The 21,095-nt window shown below is 45.9% G+C and overlaps 1 protein-coding gene across 9 annotated transcripts in view; it reads left to right on the top strand.

Annotated features, from left to right (window-relative positions):
• Positions 1-21,095, top strand: part of LOC140429750 (adhesion G protein-coupled receptor L3-like) — a 1,506,492-nt gene that overhangs the window by 1,402,692 nt on the left and 82,705 nt on the right. For all 9 annotated transcript variants that reach the window (XM_072517114.1, XM_072517117.1, XM_072517116.1 and 6 more), the window contains one exon: positions 8,712-8,808. In XM_072517114.1, the coding sequence (XP_072373215.1) occupies positions 8,712-8,808 (97 nt within the window). The remainder of the gene's footprint in view (positions 1-8,711; positions 8,809-21,095) is intronic.

Genomic DNA, 21,095 nt, shown 5'->3' with positions numbered 1-21,095 from the left:
CAGTACAGCTGTGATATTCTCCCTAACCAGTGGTGCAACTCCTCCACCCCTTTTTCATCCCCCTCTATCCCGTCTAAAACATCTAAATCCTGGAACGTTTTGCTGCCAATCCTGTCCTTCCCTCAACCAGGTCTCTGTAATGGCAACATCATCATAGTTCCAAGTACTAATCCAAGCTCTAAGTTCATCTGCTTTACCTGTTATACTTCTTGCATTAAAACATATGCGCTTCAGGCCACCAGTCCTGCTGTTTTCAGCAACATCTCCCTGTCTGCTCTTCCTCAGAGCCATACTGGCCCTATTCCCTAGTTCTTCCTCAATTTTTTCACCTTCTGACCTATTGCTCCAGTACCCATCCCCCTGCCATACTAGTTTAAATCCTCCCGAGTGACACTAGCAAACCTCGTGGCCAGGATATTTATGCCTCTCCAGTTTAGATGCAACCCGTCCTTCTTATACAGGTCACACCTGCCCCCAAAGAGCTCCCAGTGGTCCAGATAACGGAAACCCTCACCCCTACACCAGCTGTTTAGCCACGAGTTTAGCTGCTCTATCTTCCTAATTCTAGCCTCCCTGGCACGTGGCACAAGGAGTAATCCCGAGATTACAACCCTAGAGCTCCTGTCTTTTAACTTTCTGCCTAGCTCCCTGAACTCCTGCTGCAGGACCTCATGCCCCTTCCTGCCTATGTCGTTCGTACCAATATGTACAATGGCCTCTGCCTGTTTGCCCTCCCCCTTCAGGATGCCCGCTACCCGTTCGGAGACATCCTGGACCCTGGCACCAGGGAGGCAACATACCATCCTGGAGTCTCTTTCACGTCCACAGAAGCGCCTATCTGTGCCCCTGACTACAGAGTCCCCTATGACTATTGCTCTTCTGCGCTTTGACCCTCCCTGCTGAACATCAGAGTCAGCCGTGGTGCCACTGCTCTGGCTGCTGCTGTTTTCCCCAGATAGGCTATTCCCCCCAACAGTATCCAAAGCGGTATACCTGTTCGAGAGGGGACAACCACAGGGCTTCCTGCACTGACTGCCTGCCCTTTCCGGTGGTCACCCATCTCTCTGCCTGCACCTTGGGTGTGACCACATCTCTATAACTCCTATCTATGGGACTTCCGGGTGCGGCGATGACCAGCTGAGTCGCACGTTTCGGCAGCTCCCGGTGGAACGGACTTTTGGGCTCTTAATAGGAGCCCCATCGGCAATTTTAACGGCACATAACACTGTGCGGTAATCCAGAAGGGAATCCCCCCTGGACACGGATGGAAAAAAAGAGAGGAAAGTAGCCGCATTGCGGTGGATCCTCTAGAGCAGCGGCCAGGAAGGCAGGCACAAAGCAGGATGGCATCGGAAGGAGGCAGTTTAATATGGGGCCCTGACCAACAAGAGTATCTGCGGCGTTGCGCAGATGAACTCAAAAAGGAGATGAAGAAGGAGCTGTTGGCCCCGATATTACAAGCGATTGAGGGGCTAAAGGAGGAGCAAAAGACCCAGGAACAGGAGCTTCGGGTCGTGAAGGCAAAGGCTGCTGAGAATGAGGACGACATATAGGGCCTGGTGGTGAAAACGGAGATCCACGAGGCACAACACAAAAGGTGTGTGGAAAGGCTGGAGGTGCTGGAGAATAATGCGAGGAGGATTCTTGGTCTTCCCGAAGGTGCAGAAGGGGCGTATGTGAGCACGATGCTGCACTCGTTAATGGGATCGGAGGCCCCGACGGGTCCGCTGGAGGTGGAGGGAGCCTATCGAGTTATGGCGCGAAGACCGAGGGCTGGAGAAATTCCTTGCGCAATAGTGGTGAGATTTCTCCGATATAAGGACAGAGAGATGGTCCTCAGATGGGCCAAGAAAACTCGGAGCAGTAGGTGGGAGAATGCGGTGATCCGCGTATATCAAGATTGGAGTGCGGAGGTGGCGAGAAGGAGGGCAAGCTTTAATCGGGCCAAGGCCGTGTTGCATAAAAGGAAGGTCAAATTCGGAATGCTGCAACCGGCAAGACTGTGGGTCACACATCTAGGGAAACACCACTACTTCGAAACGGCAGATGAGGCGTGGACATTTATTGTCGAGGAGAAGCTGGAGTGAGCGGGCCAGAAAAAGAACGTTTGGGACAAAAGTGGGGGGGTGAATTTGTGGGATGAAGGGGGGAAAAGGGGGAAGAGAGGACTTCCCAGGTTGTTAACCTGCGAACCTGTAACTTCTCTCTCTTCCCCATGTCGTGGGGGAGGGGGTGAGGGAGGATGAGGAGCTGTGGGCGCCGGCCATTGGGGGCGGGGCCAAAAGGGGTAGCGCGGGCTTTGTTCCCACGCTATGGTAATCATGGCGGGAACAGGGAAGCAGGAAGGAGGGGGCCTTGCACAGTGTGAGCCGAGGTCACGGGGGAAGCCGAGGTCGGCCAGAGTTTGCTGACTTCTGGGAGCAACATGGGGGGTGCAATTACGCTAGCTTGGGATCTAGCGGGGGGGGGGGGTTAACTGGGTTTCTGCTGCTGGGGAGAAGGGGGAGCTGGTATGGGAGGGGGGGGTCGGGGCGTGGGGGCGCCGCCTGGGGGGGGATACAGCTACGTGGGAACCGGGTGAGGAGCTGGATTGAAAAAGGAAATGGCTAGTCGTCAAGGGGGGGGGGGGATAAAGAGCCCCCCAACCCGGTTGATCACGTGGAATGTGAGAGGGCTGAACGGGCCGATTAAGAGGGCACGGGTACTCGCACACATAAAGAAACTTAAGGCAGATGTGGTTATGCTTCAGGAGACTCATCTGAAGCTGACAGACCACGTTAGACTTCGCAAACGATGGGTGGGGCAGGTGTTTCATTCGGGGCTAGATGCAAAAAACAGGGGGGTGGCCATACTAGTGGGGAACCGGGTAATGATTGAGGCAAAGACTATAGTGGCGGATAGTGGGGGCAGATACGTGATGGTGAGTGGCAAACTGCAAGGGGAGGCGGTGGTATTAGTGAACGTGTATGCCCCGAACTGGGATGATGCCAATTTTATGAGGCGTATGTTAGGACGAATCCCGGACCTAGAAGTGGGGAAGTTGGTAATGGGTGGAGACTTTAATACGGTTGCTGGACCCAGGGCTGGACAGATCGAGGTCCAGGACCGGAAGGAGGCCGGCTGCAGCTAGGGTGCTTAAGGATTTTATGGAGCAGATTGGAGGAGTAGATCCCTGGAGATTTAGTCGACCTAGGAGTAAGGAGTTTTTGTTTTTCTCCTATGTACACAAAGTATTTTCACGAATAGATTTTTTTGTTTTGGGAAGGGCACTGATCCCAAAGGTGACGGGGATGGAGTACACGGCTATAGCCATCTCGGATCATGCTCCACACTGGGTGGACCTGGAGATAGGGGAAGAAAAACAACAGCTTCCACCCTGGAGAATGGACATGGGATTATTGGCAGATGAGGGGGTGTGTTTATGGGTGAGGGGGTGTATTGAAAGGTACTTGGAACTTAATGATAATGGGGAGGTACAGGTGGGAGTGGTCTGGGAGGCACTGAAGGCAGTGGTTAGAGGGGAGCTGATATCTATTAGGGCACATAAAGGAAAGCAGGAGGGTAGGGAAAGGGAGCGGTTGTTGAAAGAACTTCTGAGGGTGGACAGACAATACTCAGAGGCACCGGAGGAGGGACTGTACAGGGAAAGGCAAAGGCTACATGTAGAATTTGACTTGTTGACTACGGGTAATGCAGAGGCACAATGGAGGAAGGCACAGGGTGTACAGTACGAATATGGGGAGAAGGCGAGTAGGTTGTTGGCCCACCAACTGAGGAAAAGGGGAGCAGCGAGGGAGATAGGGGGGGTGAGAGATGAGGAGGGAGAGATGGAGCAGGGAGCGGAGAGAGTGAATGGAGTGTTCAAGGCATTTTATGAAAGATTATATGAAGCGCAGCCCCCGGACGGGAAGGAGAGAATGATGTGCTTTCTGGATCAGCTGGAATTTCCTAAGGTGGAGGAGCATGAGAGAGTGGGGCTGGGAGCACAGATTGAGACGGAGGAAGAAGTGAAAGGGATTGGGAGCATGCAGGCTGGGCAGGCCCCGGGACCAGACGGATTCCCAGTTGAATTCTACAAGAAATATGTGGACTTACTGGCCCCGCTACTGATGAGAACCTTTAATGAGGCGAGGGAAAGGGGGCAGCTGCCCCCGGCTATGTCAGAGGCAACGATATCACTCCACCTAAAGAAGGAAAAAGACCCGCTGCAATGCGGGTCATTTCCCTCCTGAATGTGGATGCTAAGATTCTGGCCAAGGTAATGGCAATGAGGATAGAGAATTGTGTCCCGGGGGTGGTCCATGAGGACCAAACTGGGTTTGTGAAGGGGAGACCGCTAAATACAAATATACGGAGGCTGCTAGGGGTAATGATGATGCCCCCACCAGAGAGGGAAGCGGAGATAGTGGTGGCGATGGATGCCGAGAAAGGATTTGATAGAGTGGAGTGGGATTATTTGTGGGAGGTGTTGAGGAGATTTGGCTCTGGGGACGGGTATATCAGGTGGGTACAGTTGCTGTATAGGGCCCCGACGACGAGCGTGGTCACGAATGGACGGGGGTCTGACTATTTTCAGCTCCATAGAGGGACGAGGCAGGGATGTCCTCTGTCCCCGTTATTGTTTGCATTGGCGATTGAACCCCTGACCATGGCACTGAGGGGTTCCAGGAAGTGGAGGGGAGTACTTTGGGGGGGAGAAGAACACCAGGTATCTCTGTTTGCGGATGATTTGTTGCTATATGTGGCGGACCCAGCAGAGGGGATGCCAGAGATAATGCGGATACTTGGGGAGTTTGGGGATTTTTCAGGGTATAAACTGAACATGGGGAAAAGTGAGTTATTTGTGGTGCATCCGGGGGAGCAGAGCAGAGAGATAGAGGACTTACCGTTGAGGAAGGTAACAAGGGACTTCCGGTACCTGGGGATCCAGATAGCCAAGAATTGGGGTACATTACATAGGCTTAATTTAACACGGTTGGTGGAACAGACGGAGGAGGATTTCAAGAGATGGGACATGGTGTCCCTGTCATTGGCAGGTAGGGTGCAGGCGGTTAAAATGGTGGTCCTCCCGAGATTCCTTTTTGTGTTCCAGTGCCTCCCGGTGGTGATCACGAAGGCTTTTTTCAAAAGAATTGAGAAGAGCATTATGAGTTTTGTGTGGGCTGGGAAGACCCCGAGAGTGAGGCGGGGATTCTTGCAGCGTAGTAGGGACAGGGGGGGGGGGGGGCTGGCACTACCGAGCCTAAGTGAGTACTACTGGGCCGCCAATGGTTCAATGGTGTGTAAGTGGATGGGAGAAGGGGAGGGAGTGGCGTGGAAGAGATTGGAGAGGGCGTCCTGCAGGGGGACTAGCCTGCAAGCAATGGTGATGGCGCCATTGCCGTTCTCACCAAAGAAATACACCACAAACCCAGTGGTGGTGGCTACATTGAACATTTGGGGGCAGTGGAGACGGCATAGGGGAGGGACGGGAGCTTCGGTGCGGTCCCCGATAAGAAACAATCATAGGTTCGTTCCGGGGAGAATGGATGGGGGATTTGGAGCATGGCAAAGAGCTGGGGTAGTACAATTAGGAGATCTATTTGTTGATTGGAACTTTTGCGAGTCTGGGAGCGTTGATGGAAAAATATGGGTTGCCCCAAGGGAATGCATTTCGGTATATACAATTGAGGGCTTTTGCGAGGCAACAGGTGAGGGAATTCCCGCAGCTCCCGACGCAGGAAGTGCAGGATAGAGTGATCTCAGAGACATGGGTGGGGGACGGTAAGGTGGCGGACATATACAGGGAGATGAGGGACAAAGAACAAAGAAATGTACAGCACAGGAACAGGCCCTTCGGCCCTCCAAGCCCGTGCCGACCATGCTGCCCGACTAAACTACAGTCTTCTACACTTCCTGGGTCCGTATCCCTCTATTCCCATCCTATTCATATATTTGTCAAGATGCCCCTTAAATGTCACTATCGTCCCTGCTTCCACCACCTCCTCCGGTAGCGAGTTCCAGGCACCCACTACCCTCTGCGTAAAAAACTTGCCTCGTACATCTGCTCTAAACCTTGCCCCTCTCACCTTAAACCTATGCCCCCTAGTAATTGACCCCTCTACCCTGGGGAAAAGCCTCTGACTATCCACTCTGTCTATGCCCCTCATAATTTTGTATACCTCTATCAGGTCTCCCCTCAACCTCCTTCGTTCCAGTGAGAACAAACCGAGTTTATTCAACCGCTCCTCATAGCTAATGCCCTCCATACCAGGCAACATTCTGGTAAATCTCTTCTGCACCCTCTCTAAAGCCTCCACATCCTTCTGGTAGTGTGGCGACCAGAATTGAACACTATACTCCAAGTGTGGCCTAACTAAGGTTCTATACAGCTGCAACATGACTTGCCAATTCTTATACTCAATGCCCCGGCCAATGAAGGCAAGCATGCCGTATGCCTTCTTGACTACCTTCTCCACCTGTGTTGCCCCTTTCAGTGACCTGTGGACCTGTACTCCTAGATCTCTTTGACTTTCAATACTCTTGAGGGTTCTACCATTCACTGTATATTGCCTACCTGCATTAGACCTTCCAAAATGCATTACCTCGCATTTGTCCGGATTAAACTCCATCTGCCATCTCTCCGCCCAAGTCTCCAAACAATCCAAATCCTGCTGTATCCTCTGACAGTCCTCATCGCTATCCGCAATTCCACCAACCTTTGTGTTGTCTGCAAACTTACTAATCAGACCAGTTACATTTTCCTCCAAATCATTTATATATACTACAAAGAGCAAAGGCCCCAGCACTGATCCCTGTGGAACACCACTGGTCACAGCCCTCCAATTAGAAAAGCATCCTTCCATTGCTACTCTCTGCCTTCTGTGGCCTAGCCAGTTCTGTATCCACCTTGCCAGCTCACCCCTGATCCCGTGTGACTTCACCTTTTGTACTAGTCTACCATGAGGGACCTTGTCAAAGGCCTTACTGAAGTCCATATAGACAACATCCACTGCCCTACCTGCATCAATCATCGAGGGGGAGATCATGGTAGATGAGCTGAAAGGGAAATGGGAAGAAGAACTGGGGGAGGAGATTGAGATGGTGCTGTGGGCTGATGCCCTACGTAGGGAAAACTCATCGTCCTCGCGTGCCAGGCTAAGCCTGATACAATTTAAGGTGCTACACAGGGCGCATATGACTGGAGCACGGCTTAGTAAAATTTTGGGGGTAGAGGATAGGTGTGCGAGATGCTCGAGAGGCCCAGCGAATCACACCCACATGTTCTGGTCATGCCCGGCACTACAGGGGTTCTGGGTGACTTCTGGGCAAAGGTGCTTTCGAAGGTGGTGGGGGTCCGGGTCGAACCAAGCTGGGGGTTGGCTATATTTGCGGTTGCAGAAGAGCCGGGAGTGCAGGAGGCGAGAGAGGCTGACGTGTTGGCCTTTGCGTCCCTTGTAGCCCGGCGCAGGATATTGTTAATGTGGAAGGAAGCCAAACCCCCGGGTGTGGAGACCTGGATAAACGATATGGCAGGGTTTATAAAGTTAGAACGGATTAAGTTCGTGTTAAGGGGTTCGGCTCAGGGGTTCACCAGGCCGTGGCAACCGTTCGTCGACTACCTCACAGAAAGATAGAGGGAATGGAAAAGAAGTAGACAACAGCAGCAACCGTGGGGGGTGGGGGGGGGGGGGGGGCGGGGGGGAGGAATCGGAGGGACTCTCAGGGATGTTAATGTATAAGTATTTGGTATATGTAATTGTATATTGGATTGTTGGATTATATTTTTGGAGAGTATTTATTTTGGAATAGGCAGTTGCCATTTAGTTTTGTTTTTTGTTTTTGTTTATATATTACTTTTTTATTTGTTTAAAACTGGCCACGGTTATTTATATTGCTTTATTGTTGTGTAAAAGAAACACTACGTATTGTTATGTTTGGCCAAAAAACTTGAATAAAATATATATTTTAAAAAACAACTCCTATCTATGATACTTTCCGCCACCTGCATGCTCCTAAGTGCATCCAATTGCTGCTCCAACCGAACCACGCGGTCTGTGAGGAGCTACCATTGGTTACACTTGCTGCAGATGTAGTCGATCGGAATGCTGAAAGCGTCTCAGATCTGCCACTGCAGAAACACATGGTCAAAGGCCATATCTGAAAGAAGGCCCCTTTGACAAAGTCGCAACAGTTGACCACCACAGCTGAAACCAAATTCCAACGCAAATCAGCAATCTCAAGAAAGGGGCAAAGAAATATCTATGGAAAGGAAGCTTTTGCAACTTTCTTCCTGAAAATGTCACGATATTAATCTGGCATGCGGTGTTTTGCAAACACTGAGATTCATTTCTTCTTTCTGATTGAGAGGCTGCTTGCCTAATGAAAGGATTAACGATAAAATCGTCTTCAGTTGTTTTTTTAATTAGTTGCTTATGCTGTCAGAGTGGATGTTAACACTGCTATTTAAAAGTAGTTTGATTTTATTGCGGGTATGAAAATTTTCAGAACTGCATCAGCTTTTTTTTATTTGCAAACTTCAGAGTAGAGGAAGTTAGCAGCAGCCCAATGTGATATGGCATTGTCATTGTGCTCTTTATAGTTCACAGATATGTGTAGATTTGGTGTACAGGGGTTTCTGGATAACTTTCTGCAGCTCCTTTGTTCAGTGCGCTATCTGTGCTGGTTTGGAATCACTGATACATTTGTCTTTGCATTGTGGTATCTTCTAGAGCCGAATTCGAAGAATGTGGAATGACACGGTTCGAAAACAATCCGAGTCTTCCTTTATCACCGGAGATATCAACAGCTCAGCATCATTGAACAGAGGTTAGTCAAAAAAGGAAGCCTTTCAGTCATTTTGCTGGTGTTCAGGTAATATGTAGCTGTGTAGGGACTTAAGCACATCCTTGCAATGGGCATGAGTACAATCTGAACACTTGACTTGAAGCCCTGTATTTAACAAAATCATTGAACCATGATTGTTGAGGTAAAATTCACTAGAATATCATTGCATGCAAATAGTATGATTAAAATGTCTATTTTAAGAACTGTAATGAAATTTAATGATTAAAGGATTAGTTCAGAAATTTTAAAAATGAAATATCTAATTAGTTCATCGACCAGAGGTTGTATTAATCCTCAGTAAACATACATATGCATCTTGTTCTAAATATATTCAGGGCTTAGGTTTCCACTGGCTTGCCTCCATCTCTGCCTTTTATTGATGATGAGTTTACCTTCTGCAGAGAATCCAATGTTGTCTGTGTAAATTTGTAGAAATAAATATTATAATCAAAAACCATATTAGATACAATTAGTCTGCACATATAACATTTAGTCGTTCTTTAAAAATTGCTTCTTCTTCCTTTGTTAACTACAGTACAATCACTAAATATAATTTTTTAAAAACCATTGGCTGAACCGAAAACCAGTAGGACATTGATCATTTAATAGCTTGATATTGGTAATATTATAAAAATCCTTTAGTGTATTACTCTTGCTATTCACTTTATTTATTTTTCCCCTGGCTTTATCAAAGATTGAAAATGCCATTATCACTGATCATTTTCCACACATTTCAGCAGAATTTAGGCCTGATGTGAAATTTGCTCTCTTTTTTTCCTTCAAAGTTATGCTTGATTATTTACTTTGCAAGACCCTACCAATCAATCAGTCTCAAGATTTGCTGAGTTTACATAGTGCTCTGATAGATGGGGGCCTTGTCAAATTACCTTTCTTTGGGGCATAATTCATCCGAAAAACTTCTATGTCTGGTTTTAGGTGCATTTTGTCGGGTTATTTCTTGGTGGCTGCAGTGCCAAGAAACATCTTGCTATTCAAAGGCACTTGGCCAAGGCCGAACTTGGTGATCTCGCAGATTGGGGCGCCATTTTGGAAGGTTGCCCCGATCCTTCCGCCCCCCCCCCAACCTTGGTGAGACCCCTGGAACTACCCCCCACTACTTGGTGAGGTCCCCTGGGCCCGATCCCTGGCACTGACCAGGTGCCAGGGGAAGTCTCAGGGTACTACCCTGACTGGTCTATGTTTGTGTGGACCAGTACTAAACAGCGCCCAGGTGAGGTCTCTTAGTTGCGCCATCTGGCTCATTTAAATATGCTGATCTGCGTCATTGGGGTGATATCCAGATTGCGACGTCCTGAGAGTTTCCTTTGGGTGTTCCCCCCCGCCCCCCCCCCCCCTCAGTTCCATAAGCCAGTGTTTATATCTGGACACCTGCAGGACGACCACTGCAGCAAAGGTCAACCGGGGGTGGGTTGCAAGGTGGGGGTGGGTGGTGCGGGTGGGCTTATGTAGACAAGGGGCAATGTGGATGAATAGTTTGAGATGTTTGGTATCCACCCAGGGTGTGGGTGAATATCAAACACTAGAGGCATGCATGCATGTGGCTCCCTGGCAGCTGTCCTTGAAGTTCATCAACTGCAAGGGCTCCCATTCTGTCAATGTTGAGGTTAGTGTGCGGCCATCCTGCACGTGTGTGCATGGTTCCCTGGGAGTTGCCATGACTCCTACATCCTCAGCCACTCCCAGATGCCTGGGATCTTCGAGGGATCAGAACATCTGCAGGGATGGTTGCTGGCGGATAAATGCTACCCACTGAAATACTGGCTAATGATTCCGGTGCATCACCCTCAGACTCCAGCTGAGGAAAGGTACAACGTTGCTCACACCATGCCCCTTCATAGAGAAGACCATATGACTGAAAGATGTGATTCAGATGCCTGGACCAACAGGTGGCTCTCTGCAATGTGCATCAGAGAGAGTTTGCCACATCATTGCAGTTTTCTGCGTTATTTACAATCTGCCTATTTGCCCAAGTCTCAAAATGGGAGAATTCTGCCCATCTATTTGCCTATGGGTGGAGTAACCTTAGCTGAGAAAAACATTCAGATTTACATTCTGTATTTTGTTTTCAATTTGCAGCAGGACAAACTTTTATTTTATATATTTATGTTTGCTCTCAAGGAAACATTCCGGATAGTTTGGTTTATGCACATAAGTAATGCATCAGGTGACTGGACATAAGCTTCAAAGATATGCAGGGATGGTAGGATTCTACTTAACATGGTCAAGTCTCTTAAATCTTTTTAAGTGATCTTATGTGACTGGCTTTCAAAACTCCAATACTGCTCACTTAAACCATGGCTCATACTTTTGGCAAGCTTCATGTTTTAGTGCAGAATCCAGATGGTACTTTTTGGCATTCAGATCAGGCAGTCCCAAGACCACATGTGAAAATTAAAACCAACAATTTTTGAGTTTCATTTCTCAAGAGTGATAAGCTCTGTTTACCAATACTTATCCTTCTCAATGAGAAAAGAAGTGTGGTTTTGTGGATGTTCACCAAGCTTTAGATAGTAACAAGAACATTTCACTAATCCAGGTGGATAATTCATTCTGCTTGGCAAATCTGTTGTATATCTATCACAAAATAGTGTTGAGAATGGATTGTTTTTGACTAGTTGTGATCTAACAAGAAATTTGAATAGCTTATTCTCTCATGGTATCTAGATCACCTGCCAATGCTGAAAGTTTTCTGATTTTAACTATGCAGCAACATAATGAAGTCATTTATTTAGTTTGAAGGTATTTTTGCTTAAATCTTAACCAAGCACTTGAATATTTATCCATGAAGTGTTCCACCACTCTGCTTTTCACTGATTGTTTCTTCAACTCCCACACACAAATAAACAATGAGTCATTTTACCTGCCCTTGATTTTATCTTCCTCATTCTTGGGACATAACTCAACTGAAGCAACCTGCCACTCAAATCTCTTTGTGATCAGTTACACTTGCTTTTGCTGCTTAAATATATTGAGCTAAACCAGTAAGGAACACCCCAGCTCCCGAAAAAGTGGCTAAATGTCATTGAATAGCGGCGGGGAACTCACCGGCAGAGCCGGCGGGAAACTCCCTGAAAGATCTTGACAAATACATGAATAGGATGGGAATAGTGGGATACGGACACAGGAAGTGTAGAAGATTGTAGTTTAGTTGGGCAGCATGGTCGGCACGGGCTTGGAGGGCCGAAGGGCCTGTTACTGTGCTGTACATTTCTTTGTTCTTTGTAAAACCCGCCACAAATTAACTTTGTAATTTTGGGGGAGAATCGGGCCCATTGTTCTATTTTTCATCAACTGCTGCCTCTGCTTCCTTTCAAAGGAACTGAGGCACCATGATACCAACAATATATTTGTTGGGGTTAGAGGAATAATGAAAATCAATAGAGCAGAACTCTTTTTGCGTCAGTGTCCCGCTTGCCCAAACATGTGCACACTGGGATAGTTATTTGCAATGGATATTGAACTACTTTCTCTTGATCAAGAAACCTATATGTTCATTTGGTAAAATTTAGCCACACAGGAACCTATATAGCAATGAAGGAGGCAAGTTGGCTGATCATATCTGAGGTAGCTCTTATGTAGAGGAATGCATAATAATAATCGCTTATTGTCACAAGTAGGCTTCAATGAAGTTACTGCGAAAAGCCCCTAGTCGCCACATTCCGCACCTGTTCGGGGAGGCCGGGACGGGAATTGAACCCGCGCTGCTGGCATTGTTCTGCATCACAAGCCAGCTGTTTAGCCCACTGTGCTAAACCAGCCCCCCTGGAAATGGCGGCAAGGAGAAAAGGTAATAAGCTCTTATTGTCATAAGTCTGAAGTTACTGTGAAAAGCCCCTAGTCGCCACATTCCGGCGCCTGTTCGGGTAAGCTGGTATGAGAATTGAACCCGCGCTGCTGACCTTGTTCGGCATCACAAACCAGCTGTTTAGCCCACTGAGCTAAACCAGCTCATTGCAAGACTACATTGCACTGTTCTTCTCTCATGCCACAGTCCTGTTCATCAATACCCCTCTGTATTTTCCCTTTACTTGTGTGTGGTTCATTTTTGCTCTCTTTGCTGGTTACCAAATCTCCAATTTTTAAGCAGTTGCCAAATTTATAAAGAACATTTATATTGCTTGGAGTTTCCACTTAACTATGCAGTTTAGCTGATACAATTCACCCAAAATGAGCATAGCCTGCTCAAAATATTGCTGCCTTTTAAGGGCAAATTCCATTGAACTGGTGCCAGATGATCACATTTTAAAGAGTTTTGAATTTACTAAGAAATTGACCATATGTTAAGAAAGTAGGTTTGTATATTTTTAAAAGTCATTTTCACTCTTCAAAAGCCAGTTTACTCCACCTTGACATGATTAAAAATGTTTTTTCTGTGGTAAATCTATTGTCAGCTGTATTAATCAAACTTTACCAAATTGCCACTCTTAAACATATCAAGAAGTATTAGTAAAACAATTTTTAATCTCATAAGGTTGTGTATTGCTTGGAAGAAAAGTTGGCCCAGATTTTTTCAAAAGCTCGGCCCGGAGCAATGACACATTGCCAGTGGGTCAGACCTCTGCCCCTCAGTAGAGAGGAAGCCCCACCCTCGATAACCATCAGCCAATCTGACTGGCATTACTAGCAGTTGCAACAATATCAGATCTCAATAGTGGGCACGGCTGGCACTTAAAGAGACCTCGGGAAGAGGATCTGAAACAGATAAGTCTTGGAGTTTGAGGACAGGGAGGGTTCGGAGAGGGTGGTGGGCTGAGATTTGGAGGGCAGTCAAGGAGGAATAAAGAGGTGCTGAGATAACATTCTGGTGGCAGGGGGGCATCCTGATACACACAGGGCACCCCCTTATTGATGACTCCTTCTTCCTGTCTTTTCAAAGAAGCTATTTCAAAGATGGCCTTTGCACTCTGAATCATCAGTCGCTGTCCCCAGCGACAGTGAAGGTGGATTGAAGCTCTTAATTTCCACTTGGTTGGGCAAGAAAGGGCCTCAGCAGGCCTACGGGCAAGTGGCTTAGTGGGTGCCTTACCCATCCCTGTAGTACAGAGAACAGGCGGAGGGTGAGCAAGAAGAGATGTGTTGGGCTGCCAACATGTTTTATGTGCCCCCTCCCCTGCCCAAAACACACATGGGGGAGAAATGGAGAACGTATGCATTACTTCCAGCCCACTCCCTAATTATACCAGTTCGTGTCATATTTTTGATTTTTGTGTTCAAACATATGCAAATGTGTTTGAGCCGAAATCAGGAAGGGGGGCTTGTTGGGGTTGGAGAACACATCTCGAAAGGGGGCACAATTTGGGTCCAAATCACTGATTTCACCAAAACAAAATCTCAATCCCAACGTTCCTTATTCACAACTCCAGATCATCAAAAGTACATTTGCATCAGTTTGAAATGCCGTTAAAGATGTTCCAGTTAATAGTTTGTTTCAAATAAATAGGCACGAATCTGCTCCTTTTAAAAGCTTTTAAATATTGAAAAAATATTTTATTTATGAAGATAATTACAATTGCTCACCAATTGAACTCGAAAATTCTTTTCCACAGTTTTTGTTGAGAGACACTTTAAGTTATTTTAAATCATGTTACTCACAGATGATTAAGCAGTATTAATAAAACTACAACACTTAAATATATTAAGAAGTATTTTTAAATAAAGAACAGGTTTTTTGGGTCAGTCTTCACAGTGGAAGACACAAATAACATGCCAGTGACTGATGGAAATAAAGATATGATAGGTGAGGACCTTGAGATGATTGTAATCACTAAGGAAGCAGTATTGGGCAAGCTAATGGGGCTAAAGGTAGACAAGTCTCCTGGCCCTGATGGGATGCATCCCAGAGTGTTAAAAGAGATGGCTAGGGAAATTGTAAACGCACTAGTGATAATTTATCAAAATTCATTAGACTCTGGGGTGGTCCCAGAGGATTGGAAAGTAGCAAACGTGACACCACTGTTTAAAAAAGGAGGTTGGCAGAAAGCGGGTAGGTAAGCTTAACTTCGATTGTAGGGAAAATGCTGGAATCTATCATTAAGGAGGAAATAGCGGGGCACCTGGAGGGAAATTGTCCCATTGGGCAGACGCAGCATGGGTTCATAAAGGGTAGGTCGTGTCTGACTAATTTGGTAGAAATTTTTGAGGGCGTTACCAGTGCAGTAGATAACGGGGAGCCAATGGATGTGGTATATCTGGATTTCCAGAAAGCTTTTGACAAGGTGCCACACAAAAGGTTTCTGCATAAACTAAAGATGCATGGCGTTGAGGGTAAAGTGGTAGCATGGGTAGAGGATTGGTTAACTAATAGAAAGCAGAGAGTGGGGATAAATGGGTGTTTCTCTGGTTGGCAACCTGTAACGAGTGGGGTCCCTCAAGGATCAGTGTTGGGCCCGCAGTTGTTCACAATTTACATAGATGATTGGGAGTTGGGGACCAAGTGCAATGTGGCAAAGTTTGCAGACGACACTAAGATGAGTGGTAAAGCAAAAAGTGCAGAGGATACCGGAAGTCTGCAGAAGGATTTCGATAGGTTAGGTGAATGGGCTAGGGTCTGGCAGATGGAATTCAATGTTGCCAAGTGTGAGGCTATCCATTTTCGGAGGAATAACAGCAGAATGGATTATTATTTAAATGGTAAGATGTTAAAACATGCTGCTGTGCAGAGGGACCTGGATGTGCTGGTGCACGAGTCGCAAAAAGTTGGTGTGCAGGTGCAACAGGTGATTAAGAAGGCTAATCGAGTTTTGTCTTTCATTACTAGAGGGATGGAGTTCAAGACTAGGGAGGTTATGCTGCAATTGTATATGGTGTTGATGAGGCCACATCTGGAGTATTGTGTTCAGTTTTGGTCTCGTTACCTGAGAAAGGACATATTGGCACTGGAGGGAGTGCAGAGGAGATTCAGTAGGTTGATCCCAGAGTTGAGGCGATTAGATTATGACGAGAGGTTGAGTAGACTGGGACTGTACTCATTGGAGTTTAGAAGGATGCGGGGGGATCTTATTGAAACATATAAAATTATGAAGGGAATAGATAGGATAGATGCGGGCAGGTTGTTTCCACTGGTCGGGGAAAGCAGAACTAGGGGGCATAGCCTCAAAATAAGGGGAAGTAGATTTAGGACCGAGTTTAGGAAGAACTTCTTCACCCAAAGGGTTGTGAATCTCTGGAATTCCTTCCCCAGTGAAGCAGTTGAGGCTCCTTCTTTAAACGTTTTTAAGAAAAAGATAGATACCTTTCTAAAGAATAAAGGGATTTGGGGATATGGTGTACGGGCCGGAGAGAGGAGCTGAGTCCACAAAGATCAGCCATGATCTCATTGAATGGCTGAGCAGGCTTGAGGGGCCAGATGGCCTACTCCTGCTCCTAGTTCTTATGTTATAATGCTGTCTGATTGCACTGGTTCTTGAAAGGTTTTACATTTTCTGCAAATAAACTTGAATGGTAACTTGACCAAAACATTTAATTTGATATTGGAGGCAGCACACAGATTGCTGATTGCCCCAAAGCAGAAATTCTACCCTACACCTGTGAAATATAGAGATATAAATCATTTTAAATCAGAGCGGGCGGGTAAGTGGAGCTGAGTCCACAAAAAGATCAGCCATGATCTTATTGAATGGCGGAGCAGGCTCGAGGGGCCGGTTGGCCTACTGCTGCTCCTAGTTCTTATGTTCTTATGTCGTTAACTGTTTGTTCACATGGTGTTAAGGCAGAAAGAAATACATTAGTTTGACAGCTACTACTAAATCGATTTGATCGATTTGACTACATGAATAGGATGGGAATAGAGGGATACGGACCCAGGAAGTGTCGAAGATTGTAGTTTAGTCGGGCAACATGGTTGGCACGGGCTTGGAGGGCCGACGGGCCTGTTCCTGTGCTGTACATTTCTTTGTTCTTTGTTCTTTGATTTAGGTATAAAATATATTGAACCAAAAAGCAGAACATGTCATTTTTGTGGTCACAGAAATGTGCATTTTGTTTTGGCACTTGTTATTTTCAAAATTACATTTAAAACATGTAGTTTCCTTTCTTTAAGAAAACTGTTCGTGCACACTTGCCAATTGGATTGCAGGACCCCATTTTTTTTTTTACATTCACAATCATTCATCTGTTATAATCTTTGTTTTCGTGCAAGAGCTGGCCTCTTACTTACAATGGAGAAAAGTGGTTTGGGTGCATGCTCATAGGCAAGAAAAATAAATGCTGCAGCATTGGCGGTGGAGCAGTAGATTTGATGGGGTGTCCAACTTATTTGCCCTTGCTCAAGTGGTTCCATTGTAAATAGAAAAAAAAATTAACTTCACTTGTTTAAATACCAAAATTTATATTAAGTTCAAAATCACATCTTATAAGAATTGTTCTCTTTTAACACAACTAGTGAGAGGGAAAACAAGTCTGCATTTGGAGTCGCTGTCAACTACTCCTGCAGTAACTTGATCAGACAGGTTAATGAAACATGCACGATATTGTGAGAAACTGAAATTCTCGGTTCGAGCTATGGTGTCAGATCACATTTTTATTAAATTGATGCTGCTTTCTAGATGGCACTGGAACAGGGATTGGGGCGGGAAGGAGAGTCCAAGAAATGCAGCTATTTTAATTGACAAGGAATGTTTTTGGGGATATAAAAATACAGGTGTTTCTTTGCAGATGTTTAGACCTTCTCATTAAATTTGACCCTAAATTGATGAGCTCTGCAATGTTTTATGCCATACAATGGTTTTATTTTGCAATTATTATTTCCTGTTTTATTGTGGCTTTTGTTCATTTGGGAGTCGTTAATCTCGAGGAATCATTTAATTTAAATTTAATTTATTTTAAGACTGCTTTTGTTATTTTCTGTGCCTGGATCTGAAGTTTCAAAACATAACTGGCATTGTGACTGGCAGGTATGATGTGGTAGGCATCACAGAGACGTGGTTGCAGGGGGTTCAGGACTGGCATTTAAACATCCAGGGATTCACAACCTATCGAAAAGACAGAGAGGTGGGCAGAGGGGGCGGGGTTGCCTTGTTAATTAGGAATGAAATTAAATCAATAGCACTAAACGACATAAGGTCAGATGATGTGGAGTCTGTGTGGGTAGAGTTGAGGAACCACAAAGGCAAAAAAACCATAATGGGAGTTATGTACAGGCCTCCTAACAGTGGTCAGGACTGGGGGCACAAAATGCACCACGAAATAGAAAGTGCATGTCAGAAAGGCGAAGTCACAGTGATCATGGGGGATTTCAATTTGCAGGTGGACTGGGTAAATAATGCTGCCAGTGGACCCAAGGAAAGGGAATTCATTGAATGTTTACAGGAGGGCTTTTTGGAACAGCTTGTGATGGAGCCCACGAGGGAACAGGCCATTCTGGACTTAGTGTTATGTAATGAGCCAGACTTGATTAAAGATCTTAAAGTAAGGGAACACTAAGGAGGCAGTGATCATAATATGGTAGAATTCAATCTGCAATTTGAAAGAAAGAAGGTAGAATCAGATGTAAAGGTGTTACTGTTTAATAAAGGTAACTACAGGGGCATGAGGGAGGAACTGACGAAAATCGACTGGGAGCAGAGCCTAGTGGGAAAGACAGTAGAACAGCAATGGCAGGAGTTTCTGGGAGTAATTGAGGACACAGTACAGAGGTTCATCCCAAAGAAAAGAAAGGTTATCAGAGGGGGGATTAGGCAGCCATGGCTGACAAAGGAAGTTAGGGAAGGCATCAAAGCAAAAGAGAAAGCCCATAATGTGGCAAAGAGTAGTGGGAAGTCAGAAGATTGGGAAGGCTACAAAAACAAACAGAGGATAACAAAGAGAGAAATAAGGGAAGAGAGGATCAAATATGAAGGTAGGCTAGCCAGTAACATTAGGAATGATAGTAAAAGTTTCTTGAAATACATTAAAAACAAATGGGAGGCAAAAGTTGACATTGGGCCGCTCCAAAATGACGCTGGTAATCTAGTGATGGGAGACAAGGAAATAGCTGAGGAACTAAATAAGTACTTTGCGTCAGTCTTCACAGTAGAAGACATGAATAATATCCCAACAATCCCAACAAGAGTCAGGGGGCAGAGTTGAATATGGTAGCCATCACAAAGGAGAAAGTGCTAGAGAAACTAAGTGGTCTAAAAATTTATAAATCTCCGGGCCCAGATGGGCTACATCCTAGAGTTCTAAAGGAGATAGCTGAAGAAATAGTGGAGGCGTTATCTTTCAAAAGTCACTGGAGTCAGGGAAAGTCCCAGAGGATTGGAAAATCGCTGTTGTAACCCCCCTGTTCAAGAAGGGAACAAGGAAAAAGATGGAAAATTATAGGCCAATTAGCCTAACCTCGGTTGTTGGCAAGATTCTAGAATCCATTGTTAAGGATGAGATTTCTAAATTCTTGGAAGTGCAGGGTTGGATTAGGACAAGTCAGCATGGATTTAGTAAGGGGAGGTCGTGCCTGACAAACCTGTTGGAGTTCTTTGAAGAGATAACAAATAGGTTAGACCAAGGAGAGCCAATGGATGTTATCTATCTTGACTTCCAAAAGGCCTTTGATAAGGTGCCTCACGGGAGACTGCTGAGTAAAATAAGGGCCCATGGTATTCGATGCAAGGTACTAACATGGATTGACGATTGGCTGTCAGGCAGAAGGCAGAGAGTTGGGATAAAAGGTTCTTTTTCGGAATGGCAACCGGTGACGAGTGGTGTCCCGCAGGGTTCAGTGTTGGGGCCACAGCTGTTCTCTTTATATATTAACGATCTAGATGACGGGACTGGGGGCATTCTGGCTAAGTTTGCCGATGATACAAAGATAGATGGAGGGGCAGGTAGTATGGAGGAGGTGGGGAGGCTGCAGAAAGATTTAGACAGTTTAGGAGAGTGGTCCAAGAAATGGCTGATGAAATTCAACGTGGGCAAGTGCGAGGTCTTGCACTTTGGAAAAAAGAATAGAGGCATGGACTATTTTCTAAACGGTGACAAAATTCATAATGCTGAAGTGCAAAGGGACTTGGGAGTCCTAGTCCAGGATTCTCTAAAGGTAAACTTGCAGGTTGAGTCCGTAATTAAGAAAGCAAATGCAATGTTGTCATTCATCTCAAGAGGCTTGGAATATAAAAGCAAGGATGTACTTCTGAAGCTTTATAAAGCATTTGTTAGGCCCCATTTAGAATACTGTGAGCAATTTTGGGCCCCACATCTCAGGAAGGACATACTGGCACTGGAGCGGGTCCAGCGGAGATTCACATGGATGATCCCAGGAATGGTAGGCCTAACATACGATGAATGTCTGAGGATCCTGGGATTATATTCATTGGAGTTTAGGAGGTTGAGAGGAGATCTAATAGAAACTTACAAGATAATTAATGGCTTAGATAGGGTGGATGTAGGGAAGTGTTTCCATTAGCGGGGAGACTAGGACCCGGGGGCACAGCCTTAGAATAAAAGGGAGTCACTTTAGAACAGAGATGAGGAGAAATGTCTTCAGCCAGAGAGTGGTGGCTCTGTGGAATTCATTGCCACAGAGGGTGGTGGAGGCCGGGACGTTGAGTGTCTTTAAGATAGAAGTTGATAAATTCTTGATTTCTCGAGGAATTAAGGGCTATGGAGAGAGAGCGGGTAAATGGAGTTGAAATCAGCCATGATTGAATGGTGGAGTGGACTCGATGGGCCGAATGGCCTTACTTCCGCTCCTATGCCTTATGGTCTTATAACGATTACTGATGCTTCTCATAATTTTTTTCATTATGGCATCAGTTTTCAATAGCTTGTAAATTGCCTTAAAGAAATATAATAAATAAAAGTGCAACAAAATATTCAGCTGTTTGAACGAAAATTGTCATCCGGTCCAGTGGTGGGTAGTGGGTGGTGGATATAGTAGACCACTATAAATAATTCTGCAGAGAATTTATTTGAGGTTACAACTAGCAGAGATGGGTTGACGGTAAGATTCTGTGGCCTGCTTGCCGCTGATATGAAGAAAGTTGCCCATAAGTTGCCCAGGGCAGCACGGTAGCATTGTGGATAGAACAATTGCTTCACAGCTCCAGGGTCCCAGGTTCGATTCCGGCTTGGGTCACTGTCTGTGCGGAGTCTGCACATCCCCCCCGTGTGTGCGTGGGTTTCCTCCGGGTGCTCCGGTTTCCTCCCACAGTCTAAAGATGTGCAGGTTAGGTGGATTGGCCATGATAAATTGCCCATAGTGTCCAAAATTGCCCTTAGTGTTGGGTGGGGTTACTGGGTTATGGGGATAGGGTGGAGGTGTGGACCTTGGG

Source organism: Scyliorhinus torazame, chromosome 9, assembly GCF_047496885.1.
Source record: "Scyliorhinus torazame isolate Kashiwa2021f chromosome 9, sScyTor2.1, whole genome shotgun sequence".
Taxonomy (NCBI): domain Eukaryota; kingdom Metazoa; phylum Chordata; class Chondrichthyes; order Carcharhiniformes; family Scyliorhinidae; genus Scyliorhinus; species Scyliorhinus torazame.
This window is presented reverse-complemented; position numbering and strand designations above follow the sequence as displayed.